Below are 13,951 nucleotides of genomic sequence, written 5' to 3' on the forward strand. Positions count from 1 at the left end.
ATTTATTGAGCACCTACTATATACCAACCACGATATGAGGCGTAAGGAATACAAAGTTGAACACAGACAACAAAAACACAATTCCTGTCCTCATGGAGTTTACAGTCTAGAGTCTACATTAATCAAATATGTATAAAATTACAAAGATGTTCAATGCTAAGTAGAGGTATGTGTTCATGTGATAATATACAAGAGTGGGTCTTAACTCTGTGACTGAAATTAAGGAATGCTTCCCTGAGGAAGTGATAAATAAGCTAAGATCTGAAATACAAATAAGAATTCAACTCAGCAATGAACAGGGATTTCAAGCCAAAGGAACATGAACAAGGTTCCTATGGTAGAAGAAGCAGTTTAATTCTCACTTATTCCATATACTTCAAGTGCAATGAAGTACCAGTAAGTAACTGAAACATGGTGTACAGTGAGGCTAAGCAGTAGTAATTAACAACTAACCTCTACTGAGTTTTTTTTTTTTTTAAAGATTTTATTTATTTGACAGAGAGATAGAGACAGCCAGAGAGCACAAGTGGGAGGAATGGTAGAGAGAGAGAGAAAGAAGCAGGCTCCCCACTCAGCGGGGAGCCTAATGAAGGGCTCAATCCCAAGACCCTGGGATCATGACCTGAGCAAAGGCAGACACTTAACCAACTGAGCCACCCAGGCGCCCCTATTGAGTATTTTTAAAATTATGTGCCAGCCATTGTTTTAATGTTTTGAGACATTAACTCTTTTAATGCCCTGAATTATACTAAAAAGTAAATAGTGGCTCTAATATATAGGTCACATAAATATTTTTGTTTTCATCTTAAGAGCAAGAAAAAGCCATTAAAATGTCTTAAGCTAGGGGTAAAAATAGGGGTGGAGGGTTGCCTTGATTAAAACTGCACTTGTCTGCCTGCAGTAGGGTGGATCAGAGGAGGGCCAGAGTAGCTGTAGGAAGACCAGGTAGGAGGCAACTGCAGTAAAGCAGGCAAAAGGTGTGACTGTAGCTAGGGAGGTGGTGAGTAGAGAGACGCAGACACATTTGAGACAGAACCTGGTAAAGAACTGACAGGGGGTGGGGAGAGTTAGCAAAGTGTCTAAGAGTAGTTCTAGGTTACTAGTTTGGGAACCAGGGTGATAGTGGTACCATTCACTGAAATAGGAAATGCCTTGATTAGAGTGGAGGTTTAAAAAACACTTGTTAAAGTGGAACTCCTGTAGTGACAAATATCAAATAACTACAATAAAAATCCAGAAAGGAGTTTCTGGTTAATTTTTCCACATATATTTTTGTGCAATAACACATAGCCATTCCTACATGGCTTAAATTAAAATAACACTTCATCACAACTAATGTCACATGGTGGTCTTTTGAAATTCCAGGACAAAATGAGAAAAGAAAAAAATACAAGATACCAAGAAAATGTTTTTGACGTACATAAAATTAAAAGGCAAAACATGATTACCATGTCCTTCCCTGATCACTAACATCTCTGCTAGAGACTTAGAAAAAAAAAAAATCAAACTATGGCAACTTTTTTCCTAATTTATGGTCATTAAATAACTAGTAAGTTTATCATAGGGTTATTCCTATATTTCTCACACTGTGAAAAAGGTTGGGATTAACATAAACAAAAATTCTCCCACTATCTTTTAAGTAGTTTGAAAAATATACACTCATCACACACACACAATTAAAAATATATTTATCTTTAAAAGAAAAACAGACAAAAGAAAATAAGGGATTCCTCTCCCTACCTCTGGCAAAATCTGTGAATTAATGATGAAGGTAAAATAAAAGCATATAACTGGGATCTAAATCAAAAGGTCAAGTTATTAATTGTGATTTCAGTCAAATCCCTTGTTCTTTTTTAAGCCTTTGGGTTTGTGTTTTTTTTTTTTTTTAACTTCTAAAATGTGAGTAATACCTACCTCCCAGATTTGTTGTGAGAATTACATGAGATAATATTTTTCAAAGTGCTTTATGAATTTTAAATCTATATAAAAATAGTACTCACTATAAATTTAAAAAAATCCAACAAAGCATACAAGAACGCCCAGACCCATGTTAATTATCATCTCCATTGTTTATATACTTTCCTTGAGAAGGCCAAGTAAACTGAAAAGGAATAAGGAAAACATTCAGCTTCTGTAACACTAAATGATTACACCATAAATTTAAAACGTCTATGGAGCAAATAGGTCAATCCTGAGAAACTGTCAGCTCTGAAGACATTAATGTCCCATCAATCCTGCTTTTCTATAAGAGGCTGTTGTTGAATACATACCTACAAATCAAAAGTACTCTACACTATGGATATAAGCTGTATGTTTTAAATCTTTAACTAGACCTTTGCTTTTAATCTAAGACTACGATATAGTTCTAGATTAACATGGTTTAATGTGATTTTTAAAATATTCTGAGGTAAAAAAATTAACAATTTAATTTGTTCTTTGCTATATCCTTAGCTCCCAAAACAGGGTCTGTATTTTTAAATAATGTCATTGAAAATGGATGTTACAGAAGGAAAAAAAAAAAAAGCCAGTATTGTTTTCAGTGAAATCTAAATCACTCCAACACTTAATGTAAATGAAACATGTTTTTTCATCCAAGTATTCAGATATAGGGATGGCTATATAAGTCATGCCAAACAAGCAAAGCACCATAAAGTGACATAATGTTGTTTAAAATTTTCAAGTATCTTAAAGAAAGAATAGTCTGAGCTGTTTCATGTTATAGCTTAGATATATTTATGCTTTAAGAATGTTGATTTTAAAATAGACCCCACTTAGTTTAACTCTATCAGAAATATAGTTTAAATCTTTAAAAATGTCTGTTTCTTAAACACTCATAAACTTATTTCATAATGCATGATTTTCTCTCTCATGTTGGTTTCAACCTTAACTATCCCTAGAAAATAGAATTCAAAATTTACTAATTATTCTTATTATAGAAGATAGTATTTATGTCACATACACCTTTAACCAAAACTAGCTTTATAAATACAATATGTGCAAACATCTACCTAATGATACTACAAGAATGGTATGAAATTATTTTACGTATATGAAAAGAAAATTCTCTGAAAACATTCCCCTCAGAGAAAAGATAAAGAAATAATATAAATAGTATTAATTAAAATTCTTACACTTACAAATGCTGCCAAATTTAGGATAGTTAAATTATTCTTTTACTTCTAACAATAACTGTTTAAAGGAATGTACAAGTAATGCTTTTTAAATCAGTTGGCCATATACTGTAATGTTTTGCTTTTCTACAGTTTGTGCTTTTTATTTTTACATTTGTATGATCCTTTTAGCTGAAAATTATACCTTTAACTTACACAATTTATTCATCATTTTAATTATTTCTTTTTCACATTCTCAAGTTACTTTATAAGATCAGGAGGGTGATGATTTTTGAATTTTTGAACCCAGTCAATATAATTTATTAACTTGATTGGACTTTTCCACAGTAATTAAATAATTATAGATTTGAGTACATAATTCTAATAACATTTAAAATGTAAGCCTCATTTTAAATTACATTAGCCCTAAAAGCATTTGAATCTCTGTAAATAATAGTAATTATTAACAAATAGTGATAAATAAAATCAGCAATCTGTGAGAACACAACAGATTTCCATTTTTCTTTTTAAAAAGTGCCTATAATGTGATATCAAAATTAGGAAATGACATCTTCTTTCCATTAGACATGTGATTATTTTACAGTATGTGTTGACTTCCCTCTATCACACCAGTTTAAGAGTTTGGTTAAACCCCAAAACACAAAACAACCAGAAGATTGTAATGCCGTACCTAATACTTTCTAAACTGGCTTTGGAACAGTCACCACTTCATCACATTCTATTTCATTTTATTGTCTTTTCATGAAAAGGAAAGTCTTCCACTAACTGGTAACATAACATTATAAATATAACCTCCCTACTCCAGAGCTATAATTTGAATTTTTGACTGCCACTCCTGCTATTCAACTGTCATCTTCTTTATATGATGAAGAAGAGCATCTTTTTCCAAGTGAGCCTCTGCAAGAGCCATTTTAGCTTTGGCCAATTCCTGTTTAAGAGATTCATTCTCTTCCATGAGCTGAAATGATAAATTTGGAAAATAAGAGAATTTAATCATTTTCAGAAAATACATACTGTTCATATAGTACCTAAAGGTGTGAAACTTGGGATAGTAAAAATACCCAATACTGGTGAGAGTGCACTTAAGCTGAAATTGCTTTGAGAAGCACTTTAAAATGTTCATAAGTTTTGACCCAGCAATTTAAAACAAGAATTCACTCCTAATTTCCAAATCTAATAGTGATTTTGTTTAATTTCAGTTTCTCTAGACCTCTCTGTGGTTTTACACATTGCTGACCTTGCTCCTCCTTCCTAAGCCTCTCTCTTTTGCCTCTTATGCCTCAGCTCTTTCATGTTTATCTCTTTCCACCTACAGACTTTTCTTCTTTTCCTCTGCTGTTTAAGAACCATTAGATTTTACTATGCTGTTAGATTCCATAATTGGTCATCTTATCACTTGAGTCACTCTCTTAGATGATCTCATCTACTCCTATGGCTCTATCACATAACTCGATCCAGCACGAACTTCCGTCTTGAGCTACAGACCCATATTCTGAATATCTTATTAAATATTTTCATCTAGATGGCCAATAGGTCTCCCTCCCCACATTAAGACTCAGCTCAAGTACATTATCCTCTTGGAACTATTCTCTAACCCCTACCTATGAAGACTTAATGATAAAACTAAGAACTTTCTCCCCCCAAAATACATTTATACAGATATATTAATATATATACATTTAATTTCAAAGAGTTCTCAGACTTCTTTTAGTCCCAGCTTACGAATTCTTGCCTTATAGACCAAGTTGGGTATTTCCCTGTATTTCTCCAATCTCTAGCACAGCACTTGACACAGTATGTTATAACCTCAATTACATACCCCCAACTTTTTAGTTTCTTGAAAGAGATGATATATTGTTCAATTTTATATTCTAGCTCAAAGTTGACATCCAAAAAATTCTGGTGAACAGATGAATGACTTTGGTTCTACCATAGAGAATTAAAATTCTACTGGATATTATAATAACAAAAAGAACAACTCAAACGTTAACATGTTAACAAATATTAAGAGGAAAGATTAGAAATGACAGTATATTCACATCATGTTACTCTGCCATTAACAATAAATATGAAGCATATGTAGCAATATGGAAAAATATCTGTTAAATCATGTTAAGTAAAAAAATATATAGTATATATACTAGAATAATAATTGTTTTGAAAAATTATGGAAAAGAGCCTGAAAGGAAAAATTTTTTAAAATACATTGACAGCACTGCAGAAAGTTAGAATGCATTAAAGTTGTTTAAAAATATTTTTATAGTACTTTTGCAAACTTAACAATAAGACAACAAAATGAATATATCCTCCAGGAATCTTTTCTAGATTCCAGGAACTAGTACTCTCCCACATTTACTCCTCTATCTTTCCATTAGACTATTCAACCTCTGTAAAGATTGGGAATGTTCCATTCTTGCTCAACACTATTCCCATAGCATCTAACACAGTGCCTGGGCAAACACTCATAAACAAGCACTCAAGAAACATTATTTAATAATGTTTTAATTTTTAGTATATTTCTTTTAATTGCCAGAACTGAATGAGAAATTAGTTTTCCCATTACCTGTTCCCTAGTAAAATCAAAGGAGCACTCAGGAAAGTTAACTGACTGAGAAGGCCAAGGAACCTCTGGACTCGTCTGAGTGGCTTGAGTGACACTATGTTGTTTCTTCAGATCATACTTCTCACTGGTAAGCAGCACTGAATCACTTTTGACTTTTTTTTTCAAATCATTTCCAGTGTTAAGCATCTGAGAATCTGATCAAAGAAATAAAATGCTCAGATAACATTGTAAAATACATGGTAAATATTAAGTTCTATTGTGAAAAATTAATTTAAAAAATATATAGATCTCTATTAGTATGAAGATATTATTATTAAATAGAAAAACAATAAAGTCAATAAAACCAAAAACTTGTTCATTGAAAAGATAAACAAAATCAACAAAAGTTTAAATTGACAAAAAGGAAGTTACTAGAATCAGAAATTAAAAAGGTGACATTACTATCAATCTTACAGAAATAAAAATGATTAAAAGGAATACTATGAAATACTATGAAAAAAAATAAATTAGATAACTTAAATGAAGCAGAATAATTATCCAAAATACAAACTACCAAAATGGACTCAAGAAGAAATGGACAATGCAAATACACATATAGCAGGTAAAGAGGTTGAATCAAGAATCAAAAAAACTAACCACAAATAAAATAAAAAATTAAAAATTAAAAAATTAAAAATAAATAAAAATTTAAAAAAAAACAAAAAAACTAACCACAAACAAAAAGTCCACGCTCAGATGGCTTCAATGGTGAATTATATCAAATATTTAAATATATTATTTAAATATATTAATTATAAATCTTTACAAACTTTTCTAAAAATTGAGGAGGAGCATTTCTGAATTCATTATATGAAGCCAGACAAAGAAACCACAAGAAAAGTAAAATCAATATGCTTATAAATATGAACATAAAATCCTCAACAAAATATTAGCAAACTGAACACAGCAATATATATAAATAATTATACACCATGCCCAAGTGCAATTTATCCCAGGAATGTAGGAGTGATTTAATATCCAAAAGTCAATTAATGTAATAAATCACATCAATACAATAAAACAAAAGCCACATGATCATTTCAATAGATGCAGAAAAAACTTTTGATAAAAGCAACACTTTCCCATGATAAAAACACTCTGCAGACTAGGAACAAAAGGAAACTTCCTCAATTTGATAAAGGGCATCTACAAAAAACTCACAGTTAATACCATAGTTAATGGTAAGAAACTGGACGTTTTCCCACTAAAATCAGGGAATAAGACAAAGATATTTGTTCTCACCATTTTTACTCAACATTGTCCTAGAGGTTCTAGCCAATGCAGTTAGGCAAACAAAGTAAAAGGAATCCAAGTTAGAAAGGATAAAATGAAACTATCTCTATTCACAGATGACATGATCTTGTGTATAGAAAAAAAAAAAACAACCCTAAAGAATCCACTAAAAAACTCTTAGAACTAACAAATGATTTCAGCAAGGTTGCAGGATACAAGGTCAATATACAAAAATCAATTGTTATTCTCAACACTTATAATTAACAAAACTGAAATTAAGAAAACAATTTATTTAAAATGTCATCAAAAAGAATAAAATACTTAGAAACAAATTTAACAAAAAAAGTATAAAACTTATGCTCAGAAAACTACAAGTTTTCAGTAGTCTCTCTGAAATCAGCCATAGCAACATTTTTCTAGATAGGTCTTCTGAGGCAAGGGAAACAAAAGCAAAAATAAACTATTGGGACTACATCAAAATAAAATGTTTCTGCACAGCAAAGGAAACAATCAACAAAACTAAAAGGCATCCTATGGAATGGGAGAAGATATTTTTATTTATTTATCTGTTTGTTTGTTTGAGAGAGAGACAGAGAGAGCATAAATGGGAGGGGCAGAGGGAGAGGGAGAATCTCAAGCAAACTCTGCGCTGAGCTTGGAGCCAGACGTGGGGCTTGATCTCACCACCCTGAGATCACGACCTGAGTTGAAACCAAAAGTCAGACACTTAACGAACTGTGCCATCCAGGCACCTCTGGGAGAAGATATTTACAAATATCCAATAAAGGGTTGGTATCCAAAATATATAAAGAACTGCTACAACTCAACACCCCAAATCCAAATAATCCAATTAAAAAATGGCAGAAAACATGAACAGACATCTCTCCAAATAAGACATCCAAATGGCCAACAGACACATGAAAAGATGCTCAACATCACTCATCATTATCAGGGAAATGCAAATCAAAACTACAATGAGGTATCACACCTCATACCTGTCAGAATGGCTAAAATCAAACACATAAGAAACAGTTAAATGTTGAGGAGGATGTGGAGAAAAAGAAACAGTTGTACACTGTTGATGGGAATGCAAACTGGTGCAGCCAATGTGGAAAACAGTATGGAAGTTTCTCAAAAAGTTAAAAATAGAACTACCCTTTGACCCAGTAATCACAGTACTGGGTATTTACCCCCAAAAATACAAAAACACTAATTCAAAGGGATACATGCACTTCTATGTTTATTGAAACATTATTTACAATAGCCAAACTATGAAAGCAGCCCAAGCGTCCATGGATAGACAAATGGATAAAGAAGATGTGGTATATAGAATGGAATATTATCAGCCATAAAAAAGAATGAAATCTTGCCATTTGCAACAACATGGATAGAGCCAGACAGTATAATGTGAAACAAAATAAGCCAGTCAGAGAAACACAAATACCATACGATCTCACACATGTGGAATTTAAGAAACAAAACAAATGAGCAAAGAAAAAAAGAGAGACAGACAAACCAAGAAACAGACTCTCAACTAGAGGAACAAACTGATGGTTACCAGCAGAGAGGTTGGTGGGGGGATAGGTGAAATAGGTGATGGGTATTAAAGAATATACTTATCATGATGAAATAAATAAACCCAAAACTATAACGATAAACCATTTCATACCCACAAGATGCCTATAATCGAAAAGTCATATAATAATGAGTGTTGGCAAACAAGTGAAGTTGGAACCCTCAAACACTGCTAGTGGAAAATATGTAGGATGGTGCAGCCACTTTGGAAAACAGTCTGGCAGTTCCTCAAATGATTAAAAATAGTTACCATATGTCCCAATAATTCTATTCTCAGATATATACCCAAGAGAAACAAAAACTTATACGAACATTTACAGTAGTATAATTCATAATCGCCAAAAAGTAGAAACAACCCAAATGTACATCAAGTAATGGATGGATAAACAAAATGTAGTATGCCCCATATAATAAATATATTATTTGGCCATACAAAGGAATGAAGTAATAATATATGCAACAACACTAATGAACTTTGATAATATCAAGTGAAAGAAGTCAAAAGACAGTAATACTGTATGATTTCACTTATATGAAATGTCCAGGATAGGCAAATCTACAGAGATAAAAAGTAAATTAATGGTTGCCTAGGGTTGGAGAAGGATTGGGGAGAGACTGCTGGTAGGGATGGGAGTTTTTTAGAGTGAAGAAAATGTTCTAAAACTGTGGTGATGATTGCACCATTTGTGAGCATACTAAATACCACTGAGTTATATATTTTAATTGGGTGAATGGTATGGTATGTGAATTATATCTCAAAAATGCTTTTATTAAAAAATAATTATAAAAAACAAGGCATGGAATATCTTCACACATCGACATATTTTCTTACTTTTTGGATTACACATAGAGCACTTTAGGTTGCAAGGGAACAGAAGCCCAACTCAAAAATTGCTTTTAAAAAAGAAAATGTACCTAAAACTAACGTAATATTATGTGTCAACTATGCTTTGTTAAAAAAAATAATAATAAAATAAAATAATGTTTTAAATAAAAAAGGAAAAATATTTGACTCTAACAGGGAGTCCAAGTGATGGTGCTTCAGTCATGGCTGGATACTGGGATTCATAAGATGTCTTCAGGACTGTCATTTTAGGAACCTGACTCTCTATTTCTCAAGTCCACTTTTCTTTTCCTTTGTGTTGGACCAGTTATATGATGGCAAAGGTGGCTACTGGTGACCTCAAATAAATAAGTTCTACAGCCTGTGACCCTTTCTCTCTCAGTGTCCTTATCAATTCACAAAAAAGACTCAACACTTGGGTCACAGTCAACTCATGTACCCCTCACCATGTCCCAAAGGCTGAAGTCTTTTGACTTGTCAAGCTGTGTCCTATTCCCACTCTTTTGATAGGGTCACATGATTGTCAGGTCCACCAAAATAACATGAAATGAGAGAACGGCAGTTTGCCAAATCAAATTATATTGAGTGGACTAGAGAGCAATAATTTTCCCCTTAAAAAGACTCCAAGAAGTAGATAGTTAAAGTCAAAGAACAGAAACATTTTTTAAAGCTTTTGTTCACATTGCCAAATTACCCTCCCTTATGATTCTCTCAATTTTACCCCTATTCTATATACATATAAATTGGAATAGTTCTATCTACATGGTTAAGTGCCATCAAGTTGTGTTTTGGTCTGTTCTTGGCTTCATTTTACAGTGGTCTCAAATCAGAAACGATTTTTTATAATATTGTCTTGCATCAAAGTATAAGTAGAAAACAAACTACAAAAACTGTTGTACTGGCTCTGACTAGCATACCATTCAGCTTGGTATTGACTGTAAGAGAAACCTAAAACACTAAGCCATGGGAAAGCCAAGTTGTCCAGTCTTTCAACCATAAAAAACTAATAATTTAGTAATTTTATAACATACTTTCATTCTCAAACTTTTAAAGGAACAAAACTCCTTTTAAATGAAATATTACCCAGAACGTTAATATAAACTAAAAATAAGAGCTGAGTTACATTGACTATAGTTAGGATAACAGACGACCCAGGACTCAATTCTATTTAGCTTACATCCTACTACATCCTATGGGATACTAAAAATAATGAAAAATCACAAAATCATTCTGAAACCCATTTATTTCAATCACTGGGCGATGGAATGAGAAAAATGGGAAGGAGAGGGACAGAAGGGAAGAAGAAGACATATGGGGAAAGGGAAAGAAGGAATGAGGTAGAGAAGGAGGGGGGAGAGAGATAGAGAGTGGAAGAGGTAGAGGAGGAAGGATGGGAAGAAAGGAAGAGGGATGTATGGGGTAAGGGGAGATAAAGAGGGACGGTAAGTAGAGAGGGGGAGGTAGGAAGAGAAAAGGAAGAGAAAAAAGGAAGGAAATGGGAAGAAAGGAAGGAAATGGGAAAAAAGGAAGGAAATGGGAAGAAAGGAAGGAGGAAGAATGTAAAGATGAGAAGGACTGGAAAGAGATGGGAAGAGAGAACCTGTGAATGAAGGGGGTGACTGGAGTCTATTATAGTAGAAAGGCGTATTTCTTTTTATTCGCTTTAAAAGAGCTTCTTTCAAGTTTTTAGGAGAAATTTTGATGAACAAATCTATGCCACAGATGAAATATGCAGCATCTTACAGTAACCTACTTTTTCCCTAGCACAGGCTCTTTCAACTTGAAGAAGTCACTTGACCTGTCTAAACTTAAATTTCTTCATTTGCAAAATGGAGGTGATAAGAACACTTGCCTTATCTCAAAGGGTCTGGTAAGAATATTCAAATATTAATCGTTAATAATACCACAGTAGGTATTGATAAATATTTGACTTTAAATATAGACTTTACTAGTTATTTGTTTATTCCAATAAAAGATTTCTGTTCATATTTCTTCTCTGGTCATACAGACTCTTCAGAGTTTAGGTTTTACACCATTCACTAGGTTTCATAATCAAAAAAATCTTCCCACCTTCCCAGTTAGGAACCATTACAGCAATGATTCTAGGAGTGTGAATGGCAGAGTTGCTTATTACAGACCTTTAAACATACACTGCCCCTCCCCCACAGCATTCTGATATAATCTAATAGTCCCTTCCTCACAATCCTTTTGGTTGAGAATCAATGCCATAATAGCCATTGCTCCAGGTGGGAGTATGCCAGGCCCCACCTGTAATGGGTTGGAAAAATGTTGTGAGCCAGTATACTACTATTAAAAGTAATTAACAATACATGGCATGGTATATATACATACACCATATACATATATACACTCACCAACAAACATTTCCTTTTTCTCTCATTAATAGTCTTATTAATATCTACCTAATCAGCCATATTTCACTGGAGCAAGAAATAAACTGTAGTTTACTATTGTAATTTTCTGAAAAATTATTCAAAGTTTCTCTAATTTAAAGTGGTTATTTAAAAACTGGTAATTGTATTTAAGAACGTCCCAAGAAAGTGTGAAGTATTATGATAAGCAGCAAAAAAGGCATGAAAGTACTTATGCGTTTATGATGGACCTTATTAAATCACATTAGAGCAGCTGCTAGTATACCTTAGAATAAACTAAAAGAAATGAAGAAAAATACTAGGTAAGCCGCCATTATATTATCACAGCAACAAACACCTACAACTGATTTTGAAATAGTTACCAATAACATTATTTTCAATTCTCCTCCTTGCTAAATAAATCTGCTTCAAGGGAGGAAAAAAACCAGCATAGCTTACCATTTCTTTTTCTTTCTTTTTTTTTTTTTTTATAGGAATGCAAGTTTTTGTTTTGTTTTGTTTTATTTTATTTATTTGACAGAGAGAGACAGCGAGAGAGGGAACACAAGCAGGGGGAGTGGGAGACGGAGAAACAGGCTTTCCACTGAGCAGGGAGCCCCATATGGGGCTCGATCCCAGGACCCGGGATCATGACCTGAGCCGAAGGCAGATGCCTAACGACTGAGCCACCCAGGCGCCCCATAGCTTACCATTTCTTAAAGAGCTGTTTGAGAAAGGCCATTCAAATCATTCCCCCAATGCCCTTGTACATTCAAAGCAGCACATAAAATTGTTAATAGTGGTTTATCATGTCTGATGTATTAGTTTAAGTCATATTTATAATACATTATCATACTAGCTATATGGGTGATACACTAGGCTATGTGTTACATTATATACTTCATACACTGAAGACTCTAATGCAATTAATTTCCACATCATAAGAAAAATAACACCAGTCATCAAATATTAACAATCTGCTTCATGACACTGCTTTTAGGAACACATTAAAATAAAATATGAGACACTATATAAAACAAAGCATACCTGTTTAGGCTTAAAATATGCTTTTTCCAGTGCCAATGGAAAACAACTTTAAAACAAATTATCTTGCATTTTGTACAATACTAATATCCTGAATAACACAACATACTTTCCCATCATCCCAATAAGCTGCTGAAAGGTATATCTACAATAATTTACATGTATGACAGCTGGTGCTTAAATTCATATAGTACTCTGAGTTTTGATATTTTGACGCCTGAGTTCTGATACTTTGAGTTTAGATTTTTAAAAATCCAGGATATGCCTTTTCTTCTAACATGTCATCACTACCTAAACTGCTTTGCTGAAAAGACCCAAATAAGTGTCATTTTAAAGACATAAGAAAAAAAATTCTTAAAATGTAATACATTTAATAAGGATCGGCTTCTAGTTTTCAAAATTGTAAGAAATGACGTGCATAAATATAATATGTGAGACATGACATAATGAAAAAGTAAAGTTATTATCTTGCCTTCTTCATTAGAATAGACTAATAATTTAGATGTGAATTATTCTGGAAACTCATACAACTTTAAAGACAAGTGCAAACAGAATTCCCATACTGAAATGATCTTCATGCAAATATATCTTTGCCTGACCAGTGATTTTTTTTGCTTTTAACTACTGCATTAAAATACAGTTCACAATTGGCAAAATATGTACTGGACTAACTGTAAAATATAGATAAGAAAAGAAGGGGAAAACACTCAAAGCGGAGAAATTTCAAAGCACCTTGATTTTTTTTGTTTAATTGAAAAAAAAATTTTTTTAAGTGAACTCTACACCCAACATGGGACTTGAACTCACAACCCCAAGATCAAGAGTCATATAAAGCACCTAGATCTTTAAATTATTGTTTTTACTCATCAAATTGGTATTTAATTCTATTTCTCCGATATGTGTATGCAAGTGGATTTTTTCAGATATTACAAACCTCTTATTTACAACAATATTGTTTTTGCTTTCGTTAGCAAATACTAATTATTTGGTAAGTTAGGTTCTGCATTTAGGGATGTGAGAAATACCAAGAATCAATCTTGAGTGATAGAATTTTAGAGTGGAGAAGTCTTAGAAATAATCTAATCTCACTCCATTGCCAAAAATTCCCCAAGAACTACTTCAAGGATGTCTTAAAATTTATCAAGCATAA

At 32.8% G+C, this 13,951-nt stretch overlaps 1 protein-coding gene across 2 annotated transcripts in view; it reads right to left on the reverse strand.

Annotated features, from left to right (window-relative positions):
• Positions 1–655: 655 nt before the first annotated feature.
• Positions 656–13,951, reverse strand: part of UHRF1BP1L (UHRF1 binding protein 1 like) — a 115,226-nt gene continuing 101,930 nt past the window's right edge. For both annotated transcript variants that reach the window (XM_032416165.1, XM_032416166.1), the window contains 2 exons: positions 5,695–5,888; positions 656–4,089 (listed from right to left, as the gene is read on the reverse strand). In XM_032416165.1, the coding sequence (XP_032272056.1) occupies positions 3,970–4,089; positions 5,695–5,888 (314 nt within the window). In that variant the 3' untranslated portion in view covers positions 656–3,969. The remainder of the gene's footprint in view (positions 4,090–5,694; positions 5,889–13,951) is intronic.

Source organism: Phoca vitulina, unplaced genomic scaffold (assembly GCF_004348235.1).
Source record: "Phoca vitulina isolate PV1807 unplaced genomic scaffold, GSC_HSeal_1.0 scaffold19, whole genome shotgun sequence".
NCBI lineage: Eukaryota > Metazoa > Chordata > Mammalia > Carnivora > Phocidae > Phoca > Phoca vitulina.